The sequence below is a fragment of the Mya arenaria genome, chromosome 4 (genome assembly GCF_026914265.1).
Source record: "Mya arenaria isolate MELC-2E11 chromosome 4, ASM2691426v1".
NCBI lineage: Eukaryota > Metazoa > Mollusca > Bivalvia > Myida > Myidae > Mya > Mya arenaria.
The window spans coordinates 66,400,096-66,418,585 of record NC_069125.1 but is presented as its reverse complement, the minus strand read 5'-3'; the positions used below and the strand labels follow the sequence as shown (position 1 = coordinate 66,418,585).

Here is an 18,490-nt window from a genome sequence, read left to right as displayed (position 1 = left end):
CCCTGTACATGCACACATTTTAGATTATCGAAGCAATTGTGGACGATCCGAAACCTGGCCCATTTCTTGCTAAGGTTAGCTCAAACGTAATTACGACTTTCATATATTTTATATTGTTTTTACTGCAGAAAAAACTATATATATAGCAGGGGCAGCTACAGGAATTGATGTTAGAGGTGGCGTAACCTAGGGGAACAACCTTTTGACATTCGCGCCTCCTTCAGAATCGAAAGTTAATTAGTTGAAAATGTTTGCAGGGCAGTTTCGGAGTACTCTCCAAAAGAAAATTGCAACAATTTCTAGTCAAAAATGGTGCAATTTGAGCGTATTGTATTACCTATTTCTCCGATATTGATTTTAAAATAAATTTAACTTGGAAGATTTCGGGGAGGGGTAGGGGCACCGGCTGCGCCCAACCCCTGGATCCGCGAGTGAATAGTATGTGTTATGGGTATTCTGAAACTGTGTTAAGTGTGTACAATTCACAGGCTTGATGACTTAATATGTTATCTTAAGATTAAGTTACATAAGCAAAGTAAAAAAATATTATATATATCCTCATATTTTACAGGACGATACCAAGGATGTCAATTCTTCGGATATTTTCCGCACTAGAACCATCTTACAATCATTTACACAGGGGATATAAAAGGGAGGTTATCAAAGCTGATCATATTTGCTCTTATCGGAGGAGTAACAAAAACGAAGCGATTTGGCAAGGTTAATTTTAATCAATTTCAGGTCATGTTATATGTGTATAAAGTTAATAAATAAACGTAGATAACAATTACATAAAAACGGCACAAGATCATTTCAATGAAATAATGATAAATTCCTCAAATAAACTAACGTGTCACTGCATCGCCCATGTGAGTGAGGGCGGCGTCCCTGGGGACTGCCAGGCATACTTGTAGAACCGGCCACCCTTGAACCGCTGCACGAGCTCTCTCTGTCGCTTCCCGAGTCCGTCCAGGCGGAAACGCCGCACATACACATTGGCGCCAAGTGTCTGTAACACCTTCTGCAAATGGATCTTCACCGATTTGGTGTTGAATATGACTTTGTACCAGTTTGTCCACGTCCTGATTGTGCAAGCTTTACAAAACACCACCTGTCTCCGCTTGTGTGGGCCTCGTTGTACTGCCACCTCATACAGAGCTTTTCTGCCCAATGCGTCTCTTGGAAAAAGTCTTTTCTTTATCCAGAAAGGTGTAACAAGTGCTTTCGGATTGACTTTCTGAAACGTGCTACTGCCCGTTCGATCATTTCTTATGGCCAATTTCCATTGCGACCATCTTTGACACACTGTCCTTCCTTTTAAAAGAAATTTGGAGTCGGGTACTGTTTGTCTTTCTAACCCTTTTAACACAGCACTTTTCGTTTTACCGATTTTCTGTACACGAGGTTTACCTTGTAATGTTTTTTTCTGATTGATGGCTGGTGATTTAACGGTACGTTTTGGTTGCCTAATCCTCTTTACAGAAGCAGATGCCGTGATCACCACTGACGACGTGCTGGTGGATGTTATAGGACTGATGGGCGTTGGCGGTACCGCCACGGCAGACATGGTGGACAGGGTTGAGGCCGCAGTGACGAGGGAACCCGTCCGTGATGGGGCGGAATTTACCCTCCTGAGCGAGATATTGGAATTTCCCCGCCTGAGTGAGGCATTGGAGTTCCCTTTCTTAAGCGAGGCGTTGGAGTGACCCCTTCTTAGAGAGGCGCCAGAATCTCCTCTCCGGAGCACCCCGAACAACCCTTCCAAGTCCTTGTTAAGCCCCATTCTTGCCTCTCGTGCCCTAACCTCTGCCTCGTAGTTCTGAATGTAGACAAATTTAATCGATAATAGCTTCCAAAATGTAATGGGAGTCATTTACTATGAATAAAATGTATGAAAGACTCATCAATCGGCAATATTTATCTAAGTCAGCTCGAGTAATAATTCCATTATTCAAACTGCGGAAAGCCAATACTAGATTGAAATACTTACATCTAGATATTCAGCACCTCGCTCCCGATAGCAGATCGCCATGATGAAGTCTACGATATTGGACAGGTTGCTCAGCTGAAGATGTTCCCCGGATGTGACCATGGCCAGCTCCTCAAAGAACATCGCCGAGGCTTCCTCTTCAAAAGCCTGAACGCCGTATATCTTAATACCCTGTATGAACGAAGTGTCAACTATTTAAAAGGGTTTCGCCAACAAATAAAAAACATTTGAAATGTACCTTTAACAAACTTTTTGTATTATTAAATATTGTAAAGTAAAAATTAAGCTGAGACTTTTTAAGTAATGACACTATTCGGTCCTTTCTCATTCATAACATACAGATAAACCTACCATGCTGGCGAATTCCCGCGCTTCCTGTCGCCAGTCTATGTTGTCGGTGTTCAGATCATAGCCTGGCTCGTGCGGAACGGAGTCCCCGATCATCACGAGCGCTCGCTGCGAGCCCGCCATCCACTGCAGGCCCCGCACGAGCCGCATCATGTACTCATAGCACTCCTCCGGGTCGCCCCCGCCCGTACCGTCAACATTGTTGATAAAGTCCGTCAGTTCCGCAACGTTCGTGGTGAAGTCCACATGTTTCTCCAGGTAAAACACCTCGGCATCGCAGTAGTCTCCGTGGGCAAGAACAGCGATACGGATTGCGGGGATGTCCGCCTGAAGCCGCTGGATCATATCCTGCACGCGCCCCTTCACTTCGTCGATCACGCGAGACATGGAACCAGTTGTGTCAAAGCAAATGGCCAGCTCGAAGACACCCCCTGGTGGAAGTCCAGCCATGGTTCGTTGTTACCTGTATCTGTCAACATTAAAGCCGGTTTCGTTCAGTAGGGAATACGCACCCGTGATGCATACCAATTTACTGTACATAATACATGAATGGAGAGCCGCAATGCAACTTACCTAGGATTATGCTTTTAAAGCAAAGCTTTAATACTTATAGTCATGTACTCATATTTTAATTTACTTGAACATCGATACAACGAGATGTTTTGTTTAAGATATTATTACATGAATAACACCTCTAGTTTACATTTAGACCTACTCACTTTTTACGGTGAAGAAAGTACAAGAAAGCGATTGTGGTATCTTCTCACACTGATATTGTTGAGTTTTGTACCCGACATTTGATCTCGTTGTATTTATATACGATATTGTACGTTAAACGCGCATGCCTGTTTTATGTCTCAACATGTTTTAATGACATCATTTTATTTTTAGCCTAGTTATTTTTAAAAAGCGTGTCGAATGGGAGATAACCAAAACACTCCTTAAGAATCTTTAAAAACGGATTATTTCCCCTGAATGGAAAACAAACATTCACTCACATTTCACAGTAACATTTTATTCAATAAATACATTTTAATAAATAAAACTTAAAACACACAACAAAATAGAACAAAGTCAGTACATGTTTATATGATTATACTTAAGAATATGTTAACCTTTCACCGGATGACCCTTGTATAAAATCATTGTTACCTTTCTTTAAATGAACTTATAAATAAAACATTTTTTTCACTGAGTTGATTTAATTACTAAGATGCTTTTTGTAGTTCTCAACAAAGCCGTTACATAGTATACATAATTTATGAAATAAATATAGTATTTCAAGCATTTCCCTTTTCCTCAGTATTCGATTCAGCTAGCATTAAACGGTCTTTAATATCAAGATATACATGAAGCATATTTTCCTCACACATTAGGGTTAATTCCTTAGTTGCCTCTAAGCTAAACATATACATAAACGTGTTTAAAAGTAAAAAGCCTGCTTTTTTCATTGCTCTTTACAACCAGGCCAGAAACGTTTGTGTAAGACAGAAGCCGGATGTGAGTGTATCATGACTGTGTCAGTATCCCTGGAGCTCTGGTATATTGGCATACTGTAGTAGACAGTCCGGGTTGGCCAGTGCCCCCTTCTGTAGAACCTCTTGACCCGCGATCACACGCCGGACAGCCACCTCCACCTTCTTACCACTGATTGTGTACTGAAACGATGTGTACACCATTGAGATATAAATACAAAAATATTTCATTTGTTAGCACTTAGTATGTATGAAAAAAGGAGTTTTGCTTATTATACACGGTACTATCCCGTCTGTTGATAAAAACTTCTTTTATCTTTCGAATTGTGAATTAATCTGTTTTTTTATTTATGCATATTTAACATATCTAAGTTTAGGACTAGATAGAAGAAAGCAAGTGTCAGTAAAGCTGTGAGCAGCTAAATAACTTACTGGAATGTCCGTACAAGGAAGCACAAAGGCAGGGACATGTCGTGCTGACAGGTGTTTCCTGATACAGGTCTTTACGTTGTTAACCAGATCTGGAGTGAACGGAGCCCCTGGTGCCATCTTCAGGAACAGTATAACCCGCTCTTCTGAGAGATCCCTGCAGCGCTGAGCTACGCAGATGCTGTCCTGAATTTCTTTGAAGGATTCCACTGTGGGATATGATTAAGCATAAAAATTATATAGCTCTTTTATGTTCCATCAAAACAAGCAATAATTATACATCTGTACGAATATACTTACATACATATGTACTGTCATTCAATAATCTCAAGAGAATTTAACAGTAAATAATGAAGCCATGCTACAATGTACGGTATCATCAAGATGAATTGAATTCAAAATCTCACCTATATAGTATATTTCAGAGCTCCCAAAGCGCACACCATTTGGATTCAATGTACCATCACTGAAATAAGGCAACATTGTGGTAATAACTATCAACTTCATTAACATTTAAAGTATTAAACACTATATAACATTTTTTCACTTAGTTTGTAAACACATATTGTTAATTGAGTATTCAAGTTCCTGTAAAAAAAATTGTAAACACTTTCAAGATACAAGATCTGCAGTTAGAGTTCAACAACACTGTGAAAACTCCAATTTCAGTGATAAATTTTAACTTGTATTTGTGTCAGTCATAGTAGTCATGACCGATGGCAGCCAAATTTAAAGGTTTCTAACATAACAAGAGGCACATCAGTGCCTGTGCTTTCGTCAAGTTTCATAGAAATACAATCATCAATTTTTGAGAAGTTATTTAAAAAATTTTTTTACTTAAATAGCTCTGGCTGCCATGTTGTGCAGTGGACCGAAATGATTTGGGCAATTTGAGTAAAGGAGCACCAAACAAACATTTCTGTCAAGTTTTATCGAAAAAAGGTCATCGGTTTCGACGACAAGTCGTATAAAGTTTTTTTTATTTTTTAGCTCTGGCAGCCATGGTGTGCAGTGGACTGGAACCATTTAACAAATTTTGGTTAATGACCACCCAAGGAACATTTCTGTCAAGTTCCATCAAAATCTGATCATCGGTTAACATTTAATCTGAATAGATTATGAAGCAAATATCTAACCTGAACAAGAACTGACGAGATAGAATCGACTTGGTGTTTCACTTACACTTTTCGGCCATTTAAGTTACTAAAAATAGCTGTTTCATAAACTTTCAGAATGTCACTTAAACGAAAATTAATGTTCAGTCTATATATACTTTCCTATGTATAAATGTAAGGTTTTTAAATTGATCTTTTTGTGAGAACTTTATGCTTATATGTTTACTCATAAATTATTATTGTTTAAAAATTATTTAAAGATGCTATACGTGAAAAATTAAGACATTATTTTTTTTTCTATTAAAGGGAGGTAATTCAGTAGTAAAATGTAATCAAAGCTATTAAAGCATGGCATTTCTTTTCTAACCATGTTGATATTATTACAGTCTATTCAAGCAAGATGCCTTTTGTTTTTAGTACCCATAGGTTCTGAAAAACAAGGAGCACTATTCCCAACAGAAGGATGTCACTCCCTATCACTGCATGAGCATCATAATAAAGAAATGTTTACTCAAACTGCAAGCTGCTCAATTGAAATAGGTATTTACCTCAAGCATACAGTTTTATAATGTGGCAAAATAGTCGGACTACTAGATTGTCATTCGGACTAGTAAAATATGCCATTATGCTAGTCCAACTGGCTAGTAGGTTAAAATGTTTTTCGTGAAGACTGCGGACGAGAAGTCCTTAAAGGTTTTTCTATTTTTAACTCTCGCAGCCATGTTGTGCAGCGGACCAGAACCATTTGGGCAATTTTGGTTTAAGGGCATCCCGATGAACATTTATGTAAAGTTTCATCAAAATCTGATAATTGGTTTCTGAGAAGATGTAGTTTAACGTTTTTTTCTATTCTTAGCTCTGGTGCCCATGTTGTGCAGCAGACCAGAACTGTTTGGGCTATTTTGGTTAAGGACTACCCAAGTAACATTTCTGTCAAGTTTCATTGCAATACGATCATCGGTTTCTGAGGAGAAGTCATTTAAAGGTTTTTCTATTTTTACCTCTGGGGGCCATATTGTGCAGTGGACTGAAACCATTGAAGCAAATTTGATAAAGGACCATCCAAGGAACATTTCTGTTAAGTTTCATCAAAATCTGATCATCGGTTTCTGAGAAGATGTTCTTTAAAGGTTTTTCTATTTTTTTGCCCTGGCAGCCATGTTGTGCAGCGGACCGGAACCATTTGAGCAATTTTGGTTAAGGACCACCCAAGGAACAATTCTGTCAAGTTTCATCAAAATCTGCCAATCCGTTTCAGAGGAGATGTCGTTTAAAGATTTTGCTATTTTTAGCTGTGGCGGCCATATTGTGCAATGGACCAGAACCATTTGAGCAATTTTAATAAAGGACCACCCAAGGAACATTACTGTCAAGTTTAATCAAAATCTGCCGAACCGTTTCAGAGGAGATGTCGTTTAAAGATTTTGCTATTTTTAGCTCTGGCGGCCATATTGTGCAATGGACCGGAACCATTTGAGCAATTTTGGTAAAGGACCACCAAAGGAACATTCCTGTGAAGTTTTGTCAAAATCTGCTTATCAGTTTCAGAGGAGATGTCGTTTAAAGTAAAAGTTTACGCACGCACGCACGCACGCACTCACGACGGACAATCTGTGACGACATAAGCTCCATGGCCTTCGGCCAGTGGAGCTAAAAATGGTACATTTGAAAGACATCTTTATCAACTAAATCCCGAACCTTCTCCCCAGCATGATGAAGCCCCCTGTCTCGCTGTTGAACTTGCAGTAGTCACCATGGGCCCACACACCTGTAACACATACTTGATGTAACAAGTACATCTAGGTAAGCTTGTTTTTTATCATTCATGTGTTTTCGGTTTTGAATTTGTCTAGTATGCAATAAAACTAATGCACCTTAATCTTGATTTCAGGAACATGCAACTGAAGTTTGCAAACAAGGTTATCTCTTGTTAGAATAATTGTGTCAAAATAGGTTGTATAATTATATTTCAAACGTGGCAATGTATTGATTACCTGGGTAGGATTCAAAGTAAGCCTTCCTGTATTTGTCTCCATGGGGATCGTTCCAGAACTTGGTTGGCATGGAGGGGAAGGGAGTGAAACACACCAGTTCACCATCCTCATCATACACACGTTTACCTGCACAAAAGAATAGGGCTAACTGTCACCTAATAGCCAAAATAGTCTTTCGGTAGGTATTCTTGAAGGAAATTAAAAAAATAAACAGATCAATGTCCTTGCAATTGTCAGTATTGAATAAAATGTCTGTCAAAAACAAAACTGACACATGCTTGTTAAGAATTATTAATTTCTACTGATCTTACCATTTTCATCGAAGGTGGCCATATCACAACCAAGAAGCATCTGCTGTATTTCCCCCCTGTACACCGGGGCATCCCACGTATGACCCATAAAACAGGCTATAATGTCTGTACCACCTGAAAAGAGAAAGAACACTCAATATTATAATAGTTGTAGTTAAGTAGTGTAGTTAAAGCACTGGTAAATATATTTGAATAGACAAGTTAGGTCAAGTAAATCCATCAGCAGACTCTGAGAGCTGGCAACTATTTTATGATAACCATACATGCTTTCTTTTTGTCAAAATGAACACAGCTATTAGTTTGACATTTTAAGAATTTGTTTTATACTTGTCATGATGTCTCACCAGTAATTGACCCGAGCAGCAGGTCGCTCTTGATCTCCCTGTACACATAGTCGTAGCTGTTGGGCATGAGTGGGGAACCAGTTGACAGGATCATACGTAGACTCGACAACTTGTGGGTGGTGCCTGGGTAATAATGTTCACATTGAAATACAGAAGCACATCAAATATACTTAAGTATATATTTTGAAAGGAATATATGGTTGGAATACATGATAATCAGAATTTACTTGAATCCTAAACTGTTAACAGTGAGATTTTGGACAAATGTTTCCAGATTAGAGTTTATTTCAGAATATAATAGGCAATATGCCCATGCATACAAAATCCGAAAAAATACATTAATTCAGGGTATAACATAGTCTCAGCGCATAACATAGTCAATGGTCATTCAATCTTTAAATCATACTATTAAAAATTGGTTTAACAATCACAGAACCATAGCACAACATAAACATAGTGAGAGGATTAAATAAATATTATCCGTAATAAAAATATTAGTTCTTTCAGTTCTCAATTCTCAATTCCAAAGGTTTGAATACATACATTGGTAATCTTCTATTTTCATAAGTATTTTCAGAGGTGAATAATTCTAAAGAGGTACATGTTAATTTCAAACAAGAGATGTTTGTCAAACATTATGCCCCCTGAGCGCCAAGTTGCCAGAAATATTTGGACAATTGAATGAAATATGCATGGACTGAAATGACAGCTGATTTGTCATTGGATGCATATGAGGCAGGTCATCTACTGGTCATACCTAATCTTCATGTCAAGTTTGATGACCATAGGTCCGGGAATTGTTGAGTTATCACTCGGACAAGCTTTGGTCTTCCAACAGACCGACCGACATGTGCAAAGCAATTATATAACCCCTCTGCTTCGAAGGGGGGCATAATTAAACTAGATGTTCACTGAAAACTGATACTTCAACTCATGCATTTAGTGACATATAAATTTCTACTGTCTACTATATAAGAAAATAAAATATGGACAATCAGAAAACCTTTTTTCAGCTTACAGTCACACTGACCTTGACCTTTGACCCACTGACCTCAAAATCAATAGGGTTCATCTGCTGGTCATGACCAATAAGCCTACCTAGTATGAGGTCCCTGGGTCAAAGCGTTCTCAAGTTATTGATCGGAAACCGTTTTTCATGTTAAGGTCACACTGACCTTGACCTTTGACCTCAAAATCAATAGGGTTCATCTGCTGGTCATGACCAATACACCTACCAAGTATGAGGTTCCTGGGTCAAAGCGTTCTCAAGTTATTGATCGGAAACCGTTTTTCATGTAAAGGTCACACTGACCTTGACCTTTGACCCACTGACCTCAAAATCAATAGGGTTCATCTGCTGGTCATGACCAATAAGCCTACCTAGTATGAGGTCCCTGGGTCAAAGCGTTCTCAAGTTATTGATCGGAAACCGTTTTTCATGTTAAGGTCACACTGACCTTGACCTTTGACCCACTGACCTCAAAATCAATAGGGTTCATCTGCTGGTCATGACCAATACACCTACCAAGTATGAGGTTCCTGGGTCAAAGCGTTCTCAAGTTATTGATCGGAAACCGTTTTTCATGTAAAGGTCACACTGACCTTGACCTTTGACCCACTGACCTCAAAATCAATAGGGTTCATCTGCTGGTCATGACCAATACACATACCAAGTATGAGGTCCCTCGGTCAAAGCGTTCTCAAGTTATTGATCGGAAACCATTTGGTATTCCTACCGACCGACCGACCGACCGACCGACAGACAGACAGACCGACCGACCGACATGTGCAAAACAATATACCCCACTTTTTTCAAAAGGGGGCATAATAAATTAAGTTGTCCTTAAATACCTGGTCTGAGTCCTTTATTTTCCATCACAGCCAACCATTTTGCACTGGTGCCAAGGGCCGTTACACTGGAACAAAAATGGTCAGGATTTAGTTGGATGAAGACATATTTCATATAGAAATGAGCTTATATTCCTACAAAAAACTAGAATAATAATTTGACCAAAGCTTATTTATATATCCATTATGTACCCTTTATCACTGTTTGAATAGCGTATTCTCCTACCTGACATTGTCAACAATATCCCATAGGATGTTATCATGTGGTACAAGGGGAGATCCATCATACAGGACAATAGCAGCTCCCACCGCCAGCACAGACACCTGCCAGTTCCACATCATCCAACCTACCTGAGATACGGCAATTCTTACCATGATTTACATACTACATGCAGAGATTATAAGTATCTCCCATGGCCGAGAGTGCAAGAAATAATTGCGTATGGATATGCGATAATTCGTGGTTGTCATGGATATGCGCGCAGTGATTCAGACTATGTGAATAGTCAAATCGGTCGTTAAATAGTTCTAAGGAGAGTGAAGCATTATTTATTGAAATGTGCGTGAAAACTGTTTTATGGTGACATTTGAAGCGAGAAATAATTAATTAGCGTTCTAAATATTGTCACAAGACAAGATATCCATGATGTTACAGAGGTAATAACAATGTGGTGAGCATTAAAAATGAGTTCCATACGGGGATTTTATCTTCGCCCGTGGGCAATATAAGAATTTCTAGCATTGTTAAATTATTGGATCTACTTATAAAAATCTGAGGTGGGAGAAAAATACATCAAGATATTACCTCTACCTTTTACACAACAAATGAATGTGTACACAACTGATTTAATCCAAGGATGAATCAACCTATATTTTATTAAAATTAGAACACTTAATTAAGACTTTGTGCACAAAGACAATAATATTTCCGAATAATTTAGTGTCTTCATCACCGTAATTTAAGGAAACCTACAGGAAGTTGGTCCAAACTCATGTGAAAGAGAAGACTTCAGTGGTTTTTATTACCTTTTTGTGTTTTAAGATCTTATGTTTGAAGAAATTTTAGAGATAAGCCTGCATTTAGATATATCTGTACCAGCTGACTTGTTGGGAGTTTAAAAACAATTTGTTTTCTTCTCAGGTTTGCGTATTTTGAGTCTGATTTTTGTGAATAAAGTATACTTTTTAGGATTGTGAATGTGGCTGAATTTCGGCTCCATTTTCCATCACAAAAACAACATCACTACACTTATTAACAAGAGGCCCTAAAGGGCCTATGCTCTACTGGCTGGGTTTATGTGGTCAACATTACTGTTTTCGAAAAGAACCAACCTCTTATGGATATCTGAATACTGTACAAGTATCATCGAGATACACTCACAACTGATGACTCTATCATTTTCGCAAGCATTTTTTACACAATAGCGTTTTTTTATACAATCAAGGCCCATAATCTAATCATTTTAAGGCCCATAATCTAGGCATGCCTGGGCAGATCTAGCTGGTTTTCGAAAGGAACCGAGGTCTAATGGATATCCAAATACTGTACAAGTTCCATCCATATACAATCAAAACTGAAGACTGTATCGTGTTAACAAGCAATTGTTTATACAATAGCATTTTTTTTATCCTATCAAGGCCCATAATCTAGGCATGCATAGGCGGATCTGGCTGGTTTTCGAAAGGAACCATGCTCTAATGGATATCTAGATACTGTACAATCAAAACTGAAGTCTGTATCATGTTAACAAGGAACTGTTAACAAGTCACTGTTTTTTTAATACTATCAAGGCCTATATTCTAGGCATGCATGGTTTTATGCATGGTTTTCGAAAGGAACCGAGCTCTAATGGATATGTAGATACTGTACAAGTTTCATCCAGATACAATCAAAACTGAAGGCTGTATCGTGTTAACAAGGAATTGTTTACAGATGCACGGACGCACATACTACATACACATTACCATCGCATAAGCTCTTCTGGCCTTTGGCCAGTAGAGCTAAAAATGGACCTAACAAAATTTATTTATTAACTCTGAACTGCTACTCACTGTAGTGTAATACATCATGACATCGTCCCTTGTAAGGTCACCCTGTACCATGTGCTCCTCCAGGTGCTTCATTAGTGTACCCTTTAAACATCACATTGAGTAAGAAAATAGCAGTGTTAATCATGATAAATGGGAAAAATCTGCACCCAGCAACAGCTAGCAAATAGCAAGAACCAGACAAAAGTTAAAGAAATATCAGTACCTATACCATCAACTGAGTTTTAGTAACATGTTTTGTGTTTAAAAAACCTTTTTAAGAATCATTTAAGAAACGACCTATTGGAGCAGCAAATTTATTTCAAAGCCTGGACTTTTCACACTATCCACGGTCTTACTTTTATGCCATTGTCCATTTCTTACCCCAACAGAGTGGACCATACATTTAGGAGCCCCTGTGGTGCCCGAGGAGTACATGATGAACATGGGGTGACTGAATGGAACCTGCTCAAACCTCAGCACTGGGACCTGACCATCAACAATACCCGACTGCAGGAAATCTTCCAACATTATGCTGGAATGACAAAAGGTTGCTTCACTTTAATATACTGATCAGATTATTTTTTGACAGTCACAGGAATGAAATGTTAACGAATTTACCAAATGGCAGAACTTAAAAAGTGGGATAACATCTGTTATAAGTCAAAATCATTGAATTGTTTTTTATCATTTACCTGCTTTTAATGTTGCTGATTTTACAAGAAGCTGATGGTACAAATGGAATGACTATAACTTTTTCCAGTTCAGGTAAACCTGAAAGGTACATGCACAAGTGGATAGTTTGAAGATTTTAGCAGGATGTAACCATTATCTTTGGCAAAAGTTTGGTGAGATTATAATTACTAATATAAAACTGGTATCATCTGTTTGTTTTTCAGTTGTAATATGCTACTTACAACCTTTGAGCAAAGAAATACAATGCAACTCATCACAACAAGATAAAATTTATTACCCTGTACAACTTTCTCCAGTTTCTCGAGGTGGTCATAGACCTTGCCATTGTAGTGGACAGCGTTCACACTGAAGATCATCTTGGGCTGGATCTGGGAGAATCTGTCCAGCACGCCCTGATTAACAAGCCATTAGTTCTTAATTAGTCAGTTACTCATGAGTCTTTCACTATACTATATAACATGCATGCTAACAAAAGTTTGAGCTTTAAAAATTCATACTTTTCCAATATTTTCTTACATTAAAACCAGCCAATGTGTAGGTTTGAGGGACCAAACAAAGGGGTTAAACATTCTAATTCATTGAATAAACATGTGTTAAATACTGATAGTGATAATAAAACTGTACATACAACAACGCCAAAGTCAGGCGAGGTAGAGCTCCAGATTGCCCCAATACTGGCGGCAGCCAGCATCGCAATCACCGCCTCAGGACAGTTGGGGATGTACCCTGAAGGATTTAGAAATTGATAACGTGATTTAATTCTGTTCGATAAATACCTAATAATAAGGACATAAATTAATGTCACAGCCTCAAAGATTTTCTGTCAGATAAAGGATAAGTAAAACATACATTTACACTTAAAAGCTTAAGACAATCATGTAATTATCAAGAAAATGAAGACATATTTTCCTACCTACAACCCTATCACCAACTGTCACACCGAGTCTCCTCATTGCTGATGCATACACTGCCACCTTCTGTCCAAGTTCCTTGAATGTTATTGCCTCGATCTTTTCTCTTCCTTCACCTTATAAGGAACACATATTATGTTAATCATGAATAATTTTCACTACCATTCCTTTTGTCCCAATATTACAGTTTGATTTTATTTGCCATTTGAAACTCTTGATATCGATGAAAATAACAACAACAGTCACACAAAATCTCAGTTAATCAAAATATGTGTCATCTATCACACAACTCTTCTTAATGTTTGATCATTTACAAAACTAATATTCAGTATCCTTCATGACAATGTTAAAAGAACTTGCAAGTGATGCACCTACACGCATAATTACCTGTGGAATAAATGGCCACTTTGTCATCATCAAATCTAAGAAGATTTTCAGCGAAGTTCAGTTGACTCCCTATAAACCACTCAGGAATGTCCGTAATTTTCTTTGTTTTGTCCACAACCTTTAAAAAGAAGCAGATTTGCACAAGAGCTGAATTTAAAATAAAATAAAAACTTTTAGAATCCTGTATAAGGAGTCAAATTGTGATATTTAAATTGGTATAGAAAAGCTGGACTTGAATTTCAACATTGTGAATATATTAGATACTGAACAGTTTACCAAAAGCATACCTAGGGCTAACTTAGGCTAAGCCTTTAGAAGAACTAAAGGTATATGTATTCATAATGTACAAAAAAACACACCAAATAATTTAAGAAGTAAACAAAAATAAGGAAAATCAAGTTTAACATACAGAAGTGTACGACCGTGAGTGGACAACCCCTGTGAAGTCCCAAACCTCTGCCCAAAATTCAGCATAGTTTTCACAGGACCAGCGTTGAAAATCTCTGTAGTTCTCTAAAAACAGTATAATTTGATTTATATGTGCATTTGAACAGAATTGAATATACACTTGAAAGCTATTAAAGGAAAACCTAGTTATGTCCAAATGATTCATTGAACGCTAAAAATAATCTGTGTTTAGGGCAACAGTCTAAAAAATGATAGGTCTAAGAGATAAAAGTCATGTCAATTCAGTGAAATAAGGTTGACATTTCGGCATTTTGAAAATTAAATCTCAGCTTCTTTATGCCAAACACATATCAGATTAATTTATTTAGGGTAAAAACAATCTAGGGTCAGAGGGGTTTCCCTAGGAAGGGTAGTGTTCCTTTTGGCCTTACCTAATGATTGGACTTTGGATTGGTCATGTCAAGCCATTCCAGAGGTGCACTTGTCCCCAAGTTGATATATTGGTATGAGCACTAAAACATAGGTATTTTAATTCACTGAGATTCTCTCCCCCACCTCCCCCTTTTTTCTTTTTTTCTTTTTTTACTATATTCATTATATATATACATTATACACAAATCACTTATTTTTTGTGCTTTTATTTAATTGTAATAAATTATATTTTTTAAATTTATTTTTAACTTTTTTAACACTTCGTTTAAATAAAATTTTGATCAGATAATGAAACAGTTATTTTCTTTTTTTTCAGATAAACTTTTGATTAGGTAACAGAACATTTATATCTATAATAATATCGGCTGAGGGCATTAGTTCAGAATCTCATCCCCGACACCAAGGATCACTATTGACCAAAATAATCATGCAATAACTGTATAATATTTCCTACATTCATTAATGATTAAAAAGATAAAGTCATGAAGTTTAAACAAATTGGGTTTGACAAATGGGTACAGATAAAACTCAAGATTGCAATTGGAATTGATGCCTTATAGCCTTATTTTGGAGCATTTCTTGCCAAGCAACTACCTGAATAATGGACAGATGGACCTAGACAGCTCTCTCCGCTAGCACAGCATTGCATAGGACTTGGTTGATAGCACTTCTTGTTCACATAGAAAATCTCTCATTCTAAAACCTAAGATTTGATTTGGACTAGTACTTTGAATTTTATCTCAAAGGAATTTGGAGAAATAGAGCTTGTACTTGCTTGGATTCCTTTGCATTTGGGAGATACCTTCTTGCTGCATGTGCAGGCCAAATAGGTTGTTATTTCATTGCCATCTGAGCTTGTATCCTTAGCCACTTTTTGTTTATTAAAAGAAATTGAACCTTCAATGGTCTTCATTATTTCTGATTTTTATGGAATGTAAGAAGTACTTCTAAACATAATTAATTCCAAAAATACATATACAAAAACCGATTATTGGTTTTAAAAATCAGTGTTCAAGATTGCTTTGTTTGCAAATTCTTAGGCGAAGAGAGCAACTGAGGGACGGTATCTCAAGACTGGAAAAGCTTGATTGACTGGGATCAAAGACTTAAATTCATGTTTCTGTTTCGGGAATTGCCTTAAAGCTACACTCTCACAGATTGAACGTTTTGACAACATCTTTATTATTTGTCTTGGAATGAGCCAATTTTTGCGAAAAATGCATGGGAACCAGTGATATAAGACTGCTGACAAAAGATCAAATTGCAGATTTTCATAAGTTAAAAAATTGATGTTTTATGCAATTTTGTTAAACCGTCAGTGACGGTTTAAGCCATAAAACAACAATAACCCTGTTTGGGCAGTCTGACTTGATTTATTTGCAACTCACTGAATATTAACTAGATTTTAAAAGTCAGAGGTAAATATTCCTTGTGTTTCTCAATCAAAAACACTGACTACACTCTGAACCATGACGTATTTTATGCGTATTTTCCAAAAATCTTAAAATAGTAACAAATATCAAGTGTTTGCTTACATTGTTTCCATCATTGTTTTTGGCTGAAAATTTAAGGAATAAGACATTCTACCGCTTTTGAACCCAACCTCCCACTTGGGGAGACCTAAATATTCCTCTCTGTCATTGCCAAAGGTTCATACGTCTGCCAATGGTGTCTGCATTCAATCATTAATCAATGGAAAGCGTCTTTAGTCAAACCCCAACATCTTCAATTTTTCGAGTTCCAATTCTCATTTATAATTCATTCTGCATCCCTTTTAAATTAATTGTGAACTCTGCCTTTTCTTAAAGGGACTTGTGGACAACATTTGAATGTTTTTCCAATTATGTCATTATAACAAGGAAAGTCGATGGAAGCCGTCCAATGAAAACGCTTCGTGTATTTAAGTCATAGCCGAGTGGCGGTCAAGGTCAAAATTTCAAGTAGGTGATTCGAAGTGAAAGCAGAAATACTGCAACAAAAAACGTTCGATTTGGATAAATACGCGTCTTACTCAACGAGTTTTTAACGGTAGGAATGATATTTTAAGCTTGTCTTTGTAATGCACACGGAAAGTTTGCATGTCAGTCTGTTTTTAACTTGTTTTAGGGGTGAAAAATCAGTTGTTTTTCAACCTCCCAGTTCTTTCGTAATGGCGAATTTCAGTTTCGGGTCAGTGCATTTTGTCTGAATATGCCGTAAAGGTCAATCTTACTAGCATAAAAGTTATATTTTTTATGTAAATGGGAATCTTACCTTATCAGAACAGTAAAAATTATTAGATTATCTCAATTTTTTTAGGAACTATGCTCTATTGATTAGGTCCGTTTGGAATTAATGAATTTTTGCACATGTTCACCTTATATTTATTTATATATTATACTAATTTTCTTTCATGAAAAATTGTGGAATAATTTTTTTAAATGACATGTATTCACTATCTTGACCGAAATGAATAAATAATAGAAAAAAAATATAAAAAAAGGATGTATTACTGCAATGTGATGCGCACCTGTGGCTTAAACTGTTAATAACGGTTTTAAAAAATGCATAAAACATCAATTTATGAACTTAAATGTTAAAATCTGTGATCTCATTGTTTGTCAGCAGTCTCATGTAACTGTTTTCCATGGATTTTCGCAAGAATTGGCTCGTTCCAAGACAAAAAATTAAAAAGTTGTCATATCATTCAATCTGTGAGAGTGCAGCTTTAAACAAAGCATAAACAAGAGTAAAAACTAATTTTAATTATAATACCCTCATTTCCTTTTTCAATATAGGGGCACAATGATCAATTGAGCATGTTTTATGCATCATCTATTACACAAATCATTCATTTTGAAAATGTTTCCATACCAAGACAAGTTCCATATTTGGCATTGATAAGTTTTCTAAGCTTTGTAGACCTTGTCAGTCTACCAACGTCCGGCTTCCACATTGTCATTGGGTCATTTCTTTCCCCAGCATCCATATTAGAGTGGAATGCTTATACTTAGCTTTAAAAACTAATATTTAAGAAACCCAAACAACAACAAACACTTGTAAACGGATGCCGGTAGTGCCTCGGAACAGCTGTAACACGGAAACAGTTGCGCTTGAAAAAAGTGTGCTGTTTTTTTAAACCCTTTTGTTTATAAGCATTAATGTTTAAATTTCATAGTACTCGAGTTATGTTAAAAATAATGATATAGAACATTTAAACATCACTTCTTCTAATTAAGTTTGAAGCTTAAATATAATAGGATTTATATAAATACGTCGAAAGTAGTTCCATATCTGTTTTTTTGCAGTCATATCGTCCTGACTGAAACGGTATCCAGATGTTTCTTCCCAGACATTTCCCATCCTCGACGCTTCTCTACCATACTAGTATATATAGGCTTAACGATAATGCATTGATTAGTATAGTAACAAATGTCTTATATCTAAATGTAGCGGAGAGCTCTGTCATCCATTTTTTTCGCAATTGCCTTCTACTGGATTAACTGAAATGGTTTCAGTTGGGACAAATTTTACGGTAAATAATATATCACCATATTGGTCCGAGATTTTAATTAATAGCCGATCTTGTTTAAAGAGGAAGCTTGTATTTTTAGAGCCAGGTTCATGGATATCGCTTACTTAACAGCTTAATATCAACATGTTCACTGTATTGATGAGTATTAGTTTTTAGAAATAAGTACATGTATGCATTTGAAGTAAGGGGTGATTCCCTCTGGCCGATACGGTCTTCTATGATTTTTCATGTCGGAGACATTTTACGATGCGAACACAAAC

General features: G+C 36.9%; 2 protein-coding genes across 2 annotated transcripts; both read right to left on the bottom strand.

Moving 5' to 3' along the window:
* Positions 1 to 711: 711 nt before the first annotated feature.
* On the bottom strand, positions 712 to 3,144 carry LOC128232351 (uncharacterized). The gene is made up of 4 exons (XM_052945860.1): positions 3,058 to 3,144; positions 2,342 to 2,807; positions 1,991 to 2,161; positions 712 to 1,819 (listed from the first exon to the last, which is right to left on the bottom strand). The coding sequence occupies exons 2-4, from the start codon at positions 2,786 to 2,788 to the stop codon at positions 854 to 856; spliced, it is 1,584 nt and encodes a 527-aa protein (XP_052801820.1). The 5' UTR covers positions 2,789 to 2,807; positions 3,058 to 3,144; the 3' UTR covers positions 712 to 853.
* A 188-nt stretch (positions 3,145 to 3,332) lies between these two features.
* Positions 3,333 to 17,774, bottom strand: LOC128232500 (acetoacetyl-CoA synthetase-like). The gene is made up of 18 exons (XM_052946072.1): positions 17,570 to 17,774; positions 14,286 to 14,389; positions 13,877 to 13,994; positions 13,492 to 13,605; positions 13,207 to 13,304; positions 12,856 to 12,970; positions 12,578 to 12,656; positions 12,267 to 12,417; positions 11,907 to 11,987; positions 10,081 to 10,205; positions 9,858 to 9,922; positions 8,007 to 8,129; positions 7,663 to 7,776; positions 7,352 to 7,477; positions 7,056 to 7,125; positions 4,650 to 4,708; positions 4,246 to 4,451; positions 3,333 to 3,996 (listed from the first exon to the last, which is right to left on the bottom strand). Exons 1-18 carry the CDS (start codon positions 17,682 to 17,684, stop codon positions 3,859 to 3,861), a joined length of 2,001 nt encoding a protein of 666 aa, XP_052802032.1. The 5' UTR covers positions 17,685 to 17,774; the 3' UTR covers positions 3,333 to 3,858.
* Positions 17,775 to 18,490: the final 716 nt, after the last annotated feature.